Source organism: Callithrix jacchus, chromosome 4 (genome assembly GCF_049354715.1).
Source record: "Callithrix jacchus isolate 240 chromosome 4, calJac240_pri, whole genome shotgun sequence".
Taxonomy (NCBI): Eukaryota; Metazoa; Chordata; class Mammalia; order Primates; family Cebidae; genus Callithrix; species Callithrix jacchus.
Window position 1 is genome coordinate 138580750 of NC_133505.1, and position 13352 is coordinate 138594101.

At 42.5% G+C, this 13352-nt stretch overlaps 1 protein-coding gene across 1 annotated transcript; it reads right to left on the bottom strand.

Annotated features, from left to right (window-relative positions):
* Positions 1-2210: 2210 nt before the first annotated feature.
* On the bottom strand, positions 2211-5402 carry CCN2 (cellular communication network factor 2). The gene is made up of 5 exons (XM_035296728.3): positions 5126-5402; positions 4786-5008; positions 4311-4562; positions 3969-4180; positions 2211-3593 (listed from the first exon to the last, which is right to left on the bottom strand). Exons 1-5 carry the CDS (start codon positions 5189-5191, stop codon positions 3297-3299), a joined length of 1050 nt encoding a protein of 349 aa, XP_035152619.3. The 5' UTR covers positions 5192-5402; the 3' UTR covers positions 2211-3296.
* Between the last annotated feature and the right edge of the window lie 7950 nt (positions 5403-13352).

Below are 13352 nucleotides of genomic sequence, written 5' to 3' on the forward strand. Positions count from 1 at the left end.
CCTTCTTTGTTAATAAGTGGTATCTCACTGTGTATAACCACCTCATATTCTTTATCCATCCATCTGTTGATGGACACTTTGGTTGATTCTGTAATTTAGCTATGGTGGATAGCGCTGCAATGAAATGGAGGTGCAGATATCTTTTCAACATACCGCCTTCTTTTCCATTGCCTATGTCCCAGTCGTGGGATTGCTAGATCATATAGTAATTCTATTCTTAATTTTTTGTGAAACTTTCTGTTTTTCATAATGGCTGTACTAATTTACATTCCTGCCAACAATGCACAAAGGTTTTTTTCCTCCACATCTTCGCTGACAATTGTGTTATCTTTTGTCTTTTTGATAGCAGCCATTCTAACAGGTGTGAAGTAATAGCTTGTTGTGGTTTTGATTTGCATTTCCCTGGTGATTTGTGATATTGAGCATTTTTTTCATATACTTCTTGTCCATTTGCATGTCTTCTATTGAGAAACATCTGTCCGATGACCTGCTCAATTTAGATTCCACTTCCAAGAGTGTGAGGGTCCTCTTCTGGGAGGGAGCCCTGACTTGTAAGCTTTGTTGGAGTGCCAGACCAAACCCCTACTAGGTTCAACAGCTGCTCTCAGCCCAGCTTACTATATATCTAGTGAATACTTGCTGGCAGTTTTAGAGCTCTGGTGTTCTCAGAAGCATCAGATACCTTGTTGTGTCTCTGCTTTTCTCACACACGTGCTGACACAGTGCTGGTTTTATGTTGGTTGATGGCACCCCCTCCCAATATTTAGGAGTCAGAGTGTGCATTGCCATCAAATTTCCATGTAAATATTGCTTGTGGGATTTTTGTTTTGCAATCTAGTGACTCTTATTTTTAGGTGGGTATTTGGAAATTGTGAAATCTATGCTTTTCCTGCTACTTCTGTATTTCCAGAATGCTCTAATCCAGCACAGTCAGGCTCGTTTATGAGGCATGGCCCTTCACCTTTGCAGTTAGGAATTAATGGACTGAAAGGAAGTGTGAACTAACAGTGTATTCTGTGTGCGTGCCTATGTGTATGTGTACATGTGCATTTATTTGGGGAAGTGAGGTGCTGCTGCTGGCAGCATTGCTATATACAGATGAGGGTGTATCCTTAAAGACCAGTGTTTTGACCAGAAATTCTTTTCACATTCTGAACACAGGAAGTTTTCCCTTTGGTTTGTGGTGTGGACGGACATTTGTTTGTAGAGCTAGTCTTTATTTTCAGGTGTATTTTTGTCTGTCCGAATGACACTGGCGCTACAACATTACCAATTACCTTGGGAAAGGTTAGTCTGTCTGCATTTTTTCCCCCTAGAATCCACAGCTATCCTCATCTGGAGAAGATTCTATTGCCTTTGGTGTTATTTCTTTTGTTCACCATTCACTTTATTTCACTCTATAGTAGAGTAAAAACCTACCTGGGTAAGTACAATATTGTTTCCACACCAGGCTTCTTGAACAATTCCATTTTCTCATGTCTAAACCACTTGGGAAAGTAGGATCCATTAATCTGGAGGTCTGATAAAGCCAAAGACTTGGGCAAATGGAGGAATTACTTTCAAGACAAATTTCTATTCATGTTAATAAATGGAAGATTTGCTCATCCTCCCTTTTCTATTTATGCCATCTATTTGTCATTGGTTGTCATGGCAACTGAAAACATTATTACACAAAATAAGACTTATGAAATAGCTCCATTTAAACAAGGATTTCATTTCATAATTTTCAGATTTAACAGTAGGTAATGGAGTTCAGAAATAGACCTAGAGCATAAAATTTTTAAAAAATTTAAACATTTTCCACGTGCAAGGCACGTAGACTAGTTTGTGATGTGAAGGGTTGGAAATTAACCTATAATGGCCAGGGTGGTACTGATTGTCAAAAGTACCAAGTGTAATACAACAGGGTTAATGGAGACTGAAGTAATCTAGAGAGAACTGAATTTGAAGTGTCTATAAAGTTCTGTGAAGACAAAAAAAAAATGCCCATGAAGTCAATGCGGTATGTATGCCTGCAAGTCTGTGATGCTTGATTCAGTGTGAAGTATGTTTACATACAAATTCTATGGAATAACCAATGTATTAATATATAGGATAAGAAAAGATATTTAGAACATTATTGGTGAATTATCTTATGATGGACAAGAACTTCCCATTTAGGCTCCGGAAAACTCAGAAATGTTTACAAGGATAAATAAATAACCAAGCCCTTTATAGAAAAAATATATACTTTATTTTCAACTAGAAAGGTGAAAACATGTAACTTTTGGTCACACTCTCAACAAATAAACTGTCTGAAAAACAGTCATAGTCAAAGTAGAAACAAATGCTTCCGGGTGAAAAACTGATCAGCTACATAGAGCCACTCAGCTTTTAATAAAGGCCATTTGTTCATTCAAAGTGAGGCTACCACATTTCCTACCCAGAAATCTGCCTGACAAGAACATTGATGCCTCGCCTTTGCAAACAATCTGTTTTGATGGACTGTCATTCTAACTCAGCAGAATTTCCATGTAAGTATCCATTTCATGCTTCGAATGACCAGACAAGCTTTACATTCTACCTATGGTGTTCAGAAATTGAGGCTAACATTGAAATATCAAAGCATTAAAAACAAAAATAAAAAGGCACAAACAACTTTAAATTAACTTAGATAACTGTACATATATATATATATATACACACACACACACACAATATTTACAATATAAATTTTAAAAAATCTGGCTTGTTACAGGCAAATTCACTTGCCACAAGCTGTCCAGTCTAATCGACAGGATTCCGATTCCTGAATAGTGTCATTTGAATCAGAATGTCAGAGCTGAATCTGCTGTTCTGACTTAAAGAACAACTTGACCCAGTCTCTTGATGGCTGGAGAATGCACATCTTAGCTGTCACTGGAGCTACAGGCAGGTCAGTGGGCATGCTAAAGTTTTCCTTCTCAATTACACTTCAAATAGCAGGCACACTTCTCATATAAGATGCTATCTGATGATACTAACCTTTCTGCTGGTACCCTCCCACTGCTACTAAAGCCCCACCTATAATATACATTCTGGTGCTGTGTACTAATGTAGTTCCACTGTCAAGTCTTAACATTCTTCAAACCAGTGTCTGGGGTTGATAGGCTATTTGTTTGAAATGGCACAAAGTTTTGAATTGGGTGGGAATATTCCCCCCCATTAGAAAAACAGATTTAAATAACCTGTGCTACTGAAATCATTTTTACGTAAAAATGAGATGTGAATCAGTTCAAGTTCCAGTCTAATGAGTTAATGTCTCTCACTCTCTGGCTTCATGCCATGTCTCCGTACATCTTCCTGTGGTACAGCGACTCAAAGATGTCATTGTCTCCGGGACAGTTGTAATGGCAGGCACAGGTCTTGATGAACATCATGTTCTTTTTCATGACCTCGCCATCAGGGCACTTGAACTCCACGGGCAGGGTGGTGGTTCTGTGGGGGGTGCAGCATCTGCCGTCAGTGCATACTCCACAGAATTTAGCTCGGTATGTCTTCACACTGGTGCAGCCAGAAAGCTCAAACTTGACAGGCTTGGAGATTTTCGGGGTACGGATGCACTTTTTGCCCTTCTAAGGAAGACAAGGGAAAAGAGAGAGGGGGGAAAAAAATCAATGACTCTACAAGAGGAGTGTCTTTCTTCAACCCTCTGTGTTTTAGTCTTCTGTTGTCTGACTTCTGTTTATATTTTGAGGGGAGGAAGTTTGAGTCTCATTTACTATGTCCAAAAATAGACAGGGCCTCTCTTGGAATGTCTTGAAGTAACCCTGTGGAAGATTTTGTAGTGGAAAACTGGAGGTTGCTATTACACAAGCTCTCATTCCAGCAAAACAGCTCAGTGGTTAGATATTTTTGGAGATAACGGGCTTATACTAACAAGGGTGGCAAGTTGGGTCCTAGCCGCTGCTTTTCCTGTGAAATATAGTTAACAGGAGCAGCACATGTACCTTAATGTTCTCTTCCAGGTCGGCTTCGCAAGGCCTGACCATGCAGAGGCGGCTCTGCTTCTCCAGCCGACAGGAGACATTGTCATTGGTAACCCGGGTGGAGATGCCCATCCCACAGGTCTTGGAACAGGCGCTCCACTCTGTGGTCTGGACCAGGCAGTTGGCTCTAATCATAGTTGGGTCTGGGCCAAACGTGTCTTCCAGTCGGTAAGCTGCGAGAGCAGATCACAAAAACACCAGGTAAAACGCCTGAATAAGATGTTTCCCCTGTTCCCTTGGCACAGTTAGGACTCACTCCCTAGGAGAGAGTCCGGACCCTGACTTAGAGGAAGACTCACTCACCGGCGAGGGCAGGCCCAACCACGGTTTGGTCCTTGGGCTCGTCACACACCCACTCCTCGCAGCATTTCCCTGGCAGCTTGACCCTCTTCGGGAAGGGGCAGTCAGGGCTGGGCAGGCGAACGTCCATGCTGCACAGGGGCATGCAGCCCACCGCCCCGTCCAGGCACGTACACTGGTACTTGCAGCTGCTCTGGAAGGACTCTCCGCTCCGGTACACGGTGCCACCGAAGATGCAGGGAGCACCGTCTTTGGCTGGAGAAGAGGAAGGGAAGAGGGGGTGGGGATGCAGAGGTCAGGCATTGCGGCGCTGTGGCATCAAGAGCGTCCGGGATGCGAGCTGGGGTCCGGGCTGCGGGGGAGGGCTGGCAGCAGCTGGAGAAAGAAACTCGGTCGGAGCGGTTTCTTTTTCCAGCGGGCGGGTGGGCGTGAGGGAAGAGGCGGCCGGACTCCCAGCGGCGGGGGCTGCGGGTCTTACCGGTGCACACGCCGATCTTGCGGTTGGCCGGGGAGCCGAAGTCGCAGAAGAGGCCCTTGTGCGGGTCGCAGGGGTCGCGCTCAGTGCACAGCTCGCCCAGCTGCTTGGCGCAGACGCGACAGCAGCCGCAGCCGTCCAGCACGAGGCTCACGCCCGCCGGGCAGCGCGGCGCTGGCTCGGCCGGACACCGGCACGGCCCGCTGCAGTTCTGGCTGACGGCCGGCTGCGGGGAGGACGGGACGGTCAGCGGCGCTCGGTCGGCGGCGAGCACGTCCTCCCCGGCCGACCCCGAGTCCCTCCCTGGCAGCCGCTGGCCGCGGCGGGGGCTCCCGGCGCTTACCCGGCTGCAGAGGGCGATAAGGAGCACGAAGGCGACGCGGACGGTGCCCACGCCAGCGGCAGTCATGGTTGGTGCGCTGCGGACTGAGCGGAGGACGCGGCTGCGAGCGGGGAGAGGCACAGGCGGTGGTGCCGGGGGCTCTGGCGGTGGTCGGAGGTGGGGACCGGGACTCGCCGGGCTGTCGTCTCGGGCTGTCTGTCAGCCGGGGCGGCTGCCGTCGGGCTGGAGGGTGGAGTTGCACTGGCTGCCTCCTCTCAGCAGGGAAGAGTTGTTGTGTGAGGCTGGGGCGGGTGTCCCGAGACTTTTATACGCTTCAGGCGGCCGCGGCTCGCCAATGAGCTGAATGGAGTCCTACACAAACAGGGACATTCCTCGCATTCCTCCCCACCTTCCTGCCTCATCAACTCACACCGGATTGATCCTGACCCCTTGACACTCAACATTCCTCCGTCTGAAAAAGCTGGCACACTCCAGCTCACAGGAAAAAAAAAAAAAAAAAAGCACAGTATTTCCAGCACCAAATAGAACTTTTCCCCATCCTCTTCGCACCACTCCTGATTCACATCATTTAAAAACACACCAGCAATTATTTCTTTTTTGAATAAGTTTTCCCTGTTCTATCCACTGACATACATCCTTTTTAGGAGGTAGGCAGTTGAAGAGGCAAACAGCAAGGATTCCTAAAAAATTCGAAAAGTTTTTTCCCCCCTTCTTTACAATGATTTTCGTTTTAGAGGCTATAGGCTCTTGAAACTCTCCAGAGAGCAGAAAAGGAGTGAGTTGCTTTTAACCATTTGCAATCCTCAAGATGCCTACCTGCAAAACTCTGATTTCTATATATGAAATTTGATCCTTTGTCACTGGAGGTAACGGTTTTGGGACAAGAAAGAGAACAAAGCCAGGGGTCTGACTCAGAATTCAGTCTCCTGGTGCAGATTTCTAGCACTCTTGCTTAGTTTTCTCTTAATATATGTAGGAGTTTTATATAGGGAAGGACAAGGGATGAGTGGCCATCAGTGTTTCCAGAAAAATGGGTCCATTGTTCTATCAGAGCAAATGATTCTGTGTTGGGTAGGTAGGGGCCCTGGGTGTTGGGGTGGGAACATTGAGACACAAAGGGGGTTACCTAGGGACACTTAAACATGGCTTCACTAGGATCTTTGAGAAATGAGTGCATTTTCCTATATTAAAACTATCACCTTCAAATGTGGATTGAATTTGATTTGTCTTGTTAAAATAAGAAGCCTGATTCCATAACAAGAGCAGTGTACCCAGTTGTATTTGGATATAAACTAAGATTGACAGTGAATAATATATTTTTAGTGACTCCCCACACATCTATGAATAGTGATTGTGACTTCTTATTAACCAAGGAGCATGCAACCTAAAGGAGTGAGGCCAGAACAAGGAAAGAATAGATTGTATTCTCCCTGGGTGTGTGCAGATGTCAAATATGGCCAATAAACCTAAGCATATCTCCATTTCTTAATATAGTGCTACTTAGCCTCACTGAGGACCCAGTTAATTCACTGTGCTTTCATTTGGAATCTATGTTGTTTAGTGGCTTTTTTGTTAGTAACTCCAGTTCCCATTTTATGTAAAGAGAATGATTCTAGGGCCATATCATTTTTGTATTCTGTAATGCCGCATCATTCGGCATTGGTGTTACCAATGAGTAGATCCCTTTAAGTCCTTGACGCTTCAGAGCATGGGTTCCAGATAAGCATATCTGTTTCTGGTGCAAAGATCAGCTTTAGAAACAACACATTATAGATTTATCATTTGAAAACAGCCTGTTTCAACTGATCAAATGTTTTAAGTTTTGGTACATTCTATTGAAAAATAGCTAAGAAAAAATATAACCATCCAACTTCAGCATAGACCATATCATCTGTGCACAATTACCTCGTTAAGCAAGCCACATGTTGTACAATGTAGTTGCATGTCAATAGTGTAAATGGCCAGCAAAGGGGCAGGGCATCCTCTGAAGCTCAAGAAGAATTTTCATCATTGTTATTTAATGTTCTTTCCAAGCATTCCTCAAAAAGAAGAGGCCTATGAGTTCCTATTTAAAGAAGGAACATTCCAAGTTAACTTCATAGCCACATGTGTATTAAAGGCAACTTGGCCCTCAACATTTTCTTCCCTTGTGGATGATTTTAAAAGTCCAAAATATGTGGGAAGCCACAGCGAAACCTTTTAAGACCTAAACCCCCAATTACATCTACCACTAATGGTTGGAAAGGTGTGGTGGCTGGTGAAGGGTAGGGATGTGAAGCGTGAGCCTCACCTAAGGTGGGATGTGGGCTTGATGGTGAGCTCTCCTAGCTTGCAGAGTGAGGTAGATGGGAGAAGGGTTGGGGAATTTCTAAATCCTCAGGAGAGTCTGAGAGCTACCACCAACAGCTTCATGCAAGCAGCAGGGAGACTCATTCATGGAAGGGATAAATTGTACTGGGTTATAGTTGGATGACCTAGGTTGTATTCTTGGAACTGCCTTTCCCAGATCTCAGGGAAGTCACACGTAGGAAGCATATTCTCATTTAAAAAATGAGGGTAATAATAATTTGTTTAATTTGGTAGGCTTCAGTGAGGGCTGGGTAGATAAAAATTGTCAGGGAATTGGTGCTTTATTTTTTTCAATCTTTCTTGATTTTTTTTCAGTCTTTGCATATAATAAGTATATTATCATTCTGCTCTGTTAAAAATGTCAAGAGAATTTGGTTTTACTCTAAGATTCTCATAGTCCCTTGAAATCTCAAAAAAAATCTAGAGTCAGTTCCACATAGTTTTAATGTTACTTAAGAGAAAATAAGCATATTGAAATATATAAAACATATAAAATCTCAGAATAGAAAAAGTTCTGTGCATTATAAGGTTTGAGGCTTTATGATCAAAACTCCTTTTGAAGGAGATAAAATAAAAGATTATAATTAAGATAGTGGCACAGAGAGAGACACACATGCACACATGCCCAGAGAGAGAGAGAGAGAGCAAGAATGAGAGAAGACACCCAAGACATTCACAGACTCAGAAGTATGTTTTTATTGTGATACGGACCATCAAATGGCAGGAAACTCAAAGGGAAAGGCTGATACTCCAACCTTAATTCATGCCATGAGATCTGAATTCTTGCAGTATTATAAATGACTCAGCAAATGTTTGTGTGTGCCTGGGCGGTCAAGTGGGAAATAGTGGCTTCTTAAAACTTTGTCCAACTTTGACTTACCCCAGCCCTTTCGATTGACAGCAGGTCAGAGTGGGAGAAAAAGTTCTTTGAATTTGTGTGCAAAATGGTTAAGATGCACTAATTTTGACTTGTAAGCAAGTATTTATCTAGCAAATGCTTTTTAGAGAGCATTTTTTCCTCGTGGTAAAATGAGGAATTAACTAAGCTGGGCACTGAGTCCTGTTTACCAAGCTATATAAGGTATGTGTGTGTGTCTACTAGGGCATTGTTTGTACTGGTCGTTTGGTTAAGTCTTGTAAGATGTTCAGCTGTGGATGCACTGCATTCCTTCCCTTATGTTTTTTATTGTTTTTTTCCCTCCTAAAAAAAAGGCTTTCTTGATCAGGTATCAGACACAGAGAAAACCTGGCAGGACTACAGAAAAGCGGCCAGGGTTGGAGTGTTTGTGTACTTAAAGAAGGAATCTTGCACATTCTCAACTTTTAGTTGTAGACATTTTCTTATAAGAGCAAGTAGGAGTCAGTGCCAGCCCTCAAAGCAGAAATCAAAGCTCCCAGGGAAACATACCGGAGGAATGTGACTCAGAACCAAGACCCATACGCAATGCATACATGGAGCTGTCAGACATATAGGAAGTCTGGCCATATATGGGCATCTGGACAGTGAGCAATTTTTCCTTATGGTGGGTCAGGAGGAGATTTAGGATGTTTCTAGCATGCCTCAAATTCAATCATGTAAATTAATTCTACAAAAAAAAAATGGTATGCCAGAAGCTTTTTGTCAAATAGTAATAAATATTATTCTGAAATCTTCAGGGACCCTGGCTTAGCATACATGACCTCCTGTTTGCTTAAGATGAAGGTTAAGAAGGTTAAGAATAAGGTTAAGAGCTGGAAGTTCATGGGGGGGAAGAGAAGGATGGATGTTTACTCTGTAAATTTCATTCATTACCTTCATGCATTTTTCTCCGTATAATTATTTCTGTGACTTTCTTAGGATATTTTCTAATGCAAAGGTATTTGTCAGAAGGCAGTTAAGGCCATTGCATATGGTTTGTATTTTACGTTTGGCTGTTCCTTTCTTGTCCATAGCATTGGAATCCAGAGGGATGAGAAAGGAAAATAATTTTTTTTAAGATGATATCCCGCCGGGCAAGGTGGCGCATGCCTGTAGTCCCAGCTATTCGGGAGGCTGAGGCTGGAGGATCTCTTGAGTCCAGGAGTTCTGGGCTGTAGTGCGCTATGCTGATCAAGTGTCCGCACTAAGTTCGGCATTAATATGGTGACCTCATGAGAGCGGGGGACCACCAGGTTGCCTAAGGAGGGATGAACCGGACCAGGTAGGAAACGGAGCAGGTCAAAACTCCCATGCTGATCAGTAGTGGGATTGCGCCTGTGAATAGCCACTGCACTCCAGCCCGGGCAGCATAGCGAGACCCTGTCTCTAAAAAAAAAAAAAAAGATGATATCCCTTCAACTTACTGTTTGTTTTAATTATTTTGTTAATTAGACTCTTTTTTTTTTTTTTTTGAGACGGAGTTTTGCGCTTGTTACCCAGGCTGGAGTGCAATGGTGCGATCTCGGCTCAAGGCAACCTCCGCCTCCTGGGTTCAGGCAATTCTCCTGCCTCAGCCTCCTGAGTAGCTGGGATTACAGGCACGCACCACCATGCCCAGCTAATTTTTGGTATATTTTTTAGTAGAGACGGGGTTTCACCATGTTGACCAGGATGATCTCGATCTCTTGACCTTGTGATCCACCCGCCTCGGCCTCCCAAAGTGCTGGGATTACAGGCTTGAGCCACCACGCCCGGCCTAATTAGACTCTTTTTTAAAAAAAATTAGTTTACTTAGAATCCTGTGTTGCCTCTAGTCAGCTTTTGTTCAGCTAAGACAATGCCAGAGGATGTGGATGCTGCTAGGTAGGAATGATCTCGGGTGGTCTCATACACTCTCCCTGACAGGTTAGAATCTCAAAAGCCTTACAATTTAGCAACCAGGAGTATTTACAGCCCCTTGCTTCATCAAGGCTGAATGTGAAGCATCCCCTTGGTGATACTTAAGGTGATATTTAAGTGAGTGGGAATGAAAAACAGGGGAAATGAGCATTCCTAAAAATGTGTGCTTTGAGGATATCCAATCAATAGGTTTAGGAGGAAGAGAGAATTGGGACTACCTATCTTACCTCAAAGAATAGAAGTAAGTGAAGGGATAAATATTTTGAAAAGACTTCTGTGAAATGTACATGAATGTATTCATAGGGATTCTGCTGCAGGGTGGGAAGGGGGTGCAGATTAATCCAGGCCCCATCATTCATCCTTGGAAATGTGCTCCCACCTCTGGCCAAGAGGCCTGAGGTCCCTTCTCATAGCTCCAAGGCTCCCTGGAATACCATTAGGTAGAGCCTAGAGGACTGGCTAGGAGGTTAGGGTTAGTGTGAGCTCCATACCTGCCATTTACTTGCCAGTGACCTCAGGAAAAACACTTCCTCTCTCTGGGCCTAAAATTTCCCACCTGTTCACAGTTAATGTGCAGCTCAAGGAGACAATATTTATGAAAGCACTTTCATAAAGGTATTAGAGTTTTTAAATTGCCCTTCTCTTGCATTCTTCAATGGTTCTTCCTAGCTCTTAAAACTAAGTGCAACTCAGATTGACTGTAAAAGCCCGTCACAGTTTGATTTTGTAAGTGTCCAGCTCTGCAGGGGTTTTAGTGTTAAAATTGGGTGAGAGCTCAGAGAAAATCAAATCCTACCTCTTACTTTTTCTTAGATTAGACATTCAGGATTGTTAAAGACATTTAACAAATGAAAACTTTTTTTTTTTTTAACCAGGGTCTGGCTTTGTCTCCCAGGGTGGAGTGCAGTGCCACAATCTTGGCTTACTGCAACCTCTGCCTCCTGGGTTCAAGTGGTCTTCCAGCCTCAGTCTCCTGAGTAGCTCGGACTACAAGTGTGCACCACCATGTCCATCTAATTTAAAAAACAATTGTAGAGATGGAGTTTCGCTATGTTGCCCAGGCTGGTCTCAAACTCCTGCCTCCCCGAGTGCTGGGATTACAGGCATGAGCCCCTGCCCAAGGCCACAAATGAAACTTTTAAATTTGTCTCATGCTTCTTATATCTCTTATATGTCACTTTGATGGGAATGTGGGCATGCATTTTAATTATAGTTTTCAGCATACCTAAAACAAAATTCTGCACTTAGCTTGTTTTTGTTACCTAGTAGCATCTACTCCCTTTGTCTCCATTGTGTGTTCATAGTTTTCATGTATTTTTGGGGGGTGGAAAGAGTTAGGGAGTTCCAAACAGTCTTTCTTTCTTCTGGAAAGATGCGTAATTTATTACTAATAAGAATATGGTATGTAAATGATGAAGAAACAAGTAACATTTTATGATTACCTGTGTCCATCATGTTTTCTTTAGATTTGTATTTCTTGGAAACCAAGGTAGTATTTTACTTAATGTGATGCTACAGACCGTAACACTTCACATATATTTGGGTTAACAGTTTTCTTTCATTTCATTTTGTAATGTGAACTGTGCTACCATGATGGTGGCAAGTAAGTTTTCAAATTAAAAGCAAACTTGGTAGGCAGTATGTTCTAGAATGCTAAAAACTAATTTGCTGAAATAGTCCAAAGAGTTTCTGAACTATTTTCCTGTGTGTAAATCTTTAAATATCCATGCCTACAGAAACATGTATTAAAATCTGAGCACCCCAATAAGGCTTTTTGAGAAGGTATCTTATCTTCTAAGTCAGAACTTTCACCACATATGAAGAAATAACCACATTCTATTTAAAATCCTGACATCATCAGATTTGAAGTAAAAGTGAACTAATGCATTGTTTAATCTGACATTAGAATGCACAATGCCAATTTTATCTGATCAGTTTAACAGGAATGCTTCTTAGAGCTCTGTTTGGGTGCTTGAAATAGATGCTCAAAATTTTGACTGCATTCTCTTCTGCTTATTTAGAAATTTTAATTTACAAAGCCCTTTCAGGGATACCATCTTACTTTATTATCATAACAATCTCATAAAGTATTATGTCACACATATTGCAGGTGAAGAAACTGAGGTCCAATAATGCTAAGATAACACAAGCTTGGTTAGAGGTGAAGAGACATGTGAATTTCAATTCAGTTCTTCTAAAGAAAACACCCCTTGCCTTGTCTTCCAAACTTTACAGCTTCTTTTCTTTATGTTCTACATACAGTGATCTCTGAACACTGTATGTACTTAAGATAGTTATCTCAGATCTTAAACTCTTATATGCCAAGAAGGCATATAAAACACTGTGGGCTAACTGGCAGTCAGTATTGTGCTGTGGGTCTGAGATAAACATGAAGTAGAAAGAGAATGCTTACTGATCTATATTAGTAGAGAAACTTGGACTTAGATTTGCTTTTTATTTTTTTAACAATTAAGATTTTTGTGATGATTTCGCTGTGTAAACAGATGTGTTCTTTTTATCCACTAACTAGCTAATGTAGCTAAAAAAGGAAAAAAATGAATAAGATGATGGGTATATTTTGGGAGGTTTAATATCAGGGTGTGCTCTGCTCTGACATCAGCCTCAGCCCACACTTGAAAGTGCTCAATCTAATGCTATGCAGTCTTGTTTAGGCTGAGACTGGAAACAACCGCAGACATCATGAAGGTCTTCTTGAATAATTGCATCATTCACTGATAAGCTATTTTTAGCAATAAATATCATGACGGAGTCTGAGACAAGCCATCAGCACTGAAGCATATGTCTTCAGTGATATGTCAACGATCAACATAGGTTTTTCATGAGTATCCCCTAATAAACCTGTCTTGCCATGTTATTGTTATTTATTTTACAAACTTGCCTTAACTGAAAATGTACTTTCCTCAAACTGGATATGCTTTACATTTCAGTCTTACAGCCTTCTCCCTCTCTCCTTCGGCCATGGAAGGATTTGATTTGAATCGCGACTAGTTTCATGTTGTTAATGGAGTGTGATTTATGTCATAACTACACATGGCAGAGAGAGAGAGGGTTGTTTAGGAA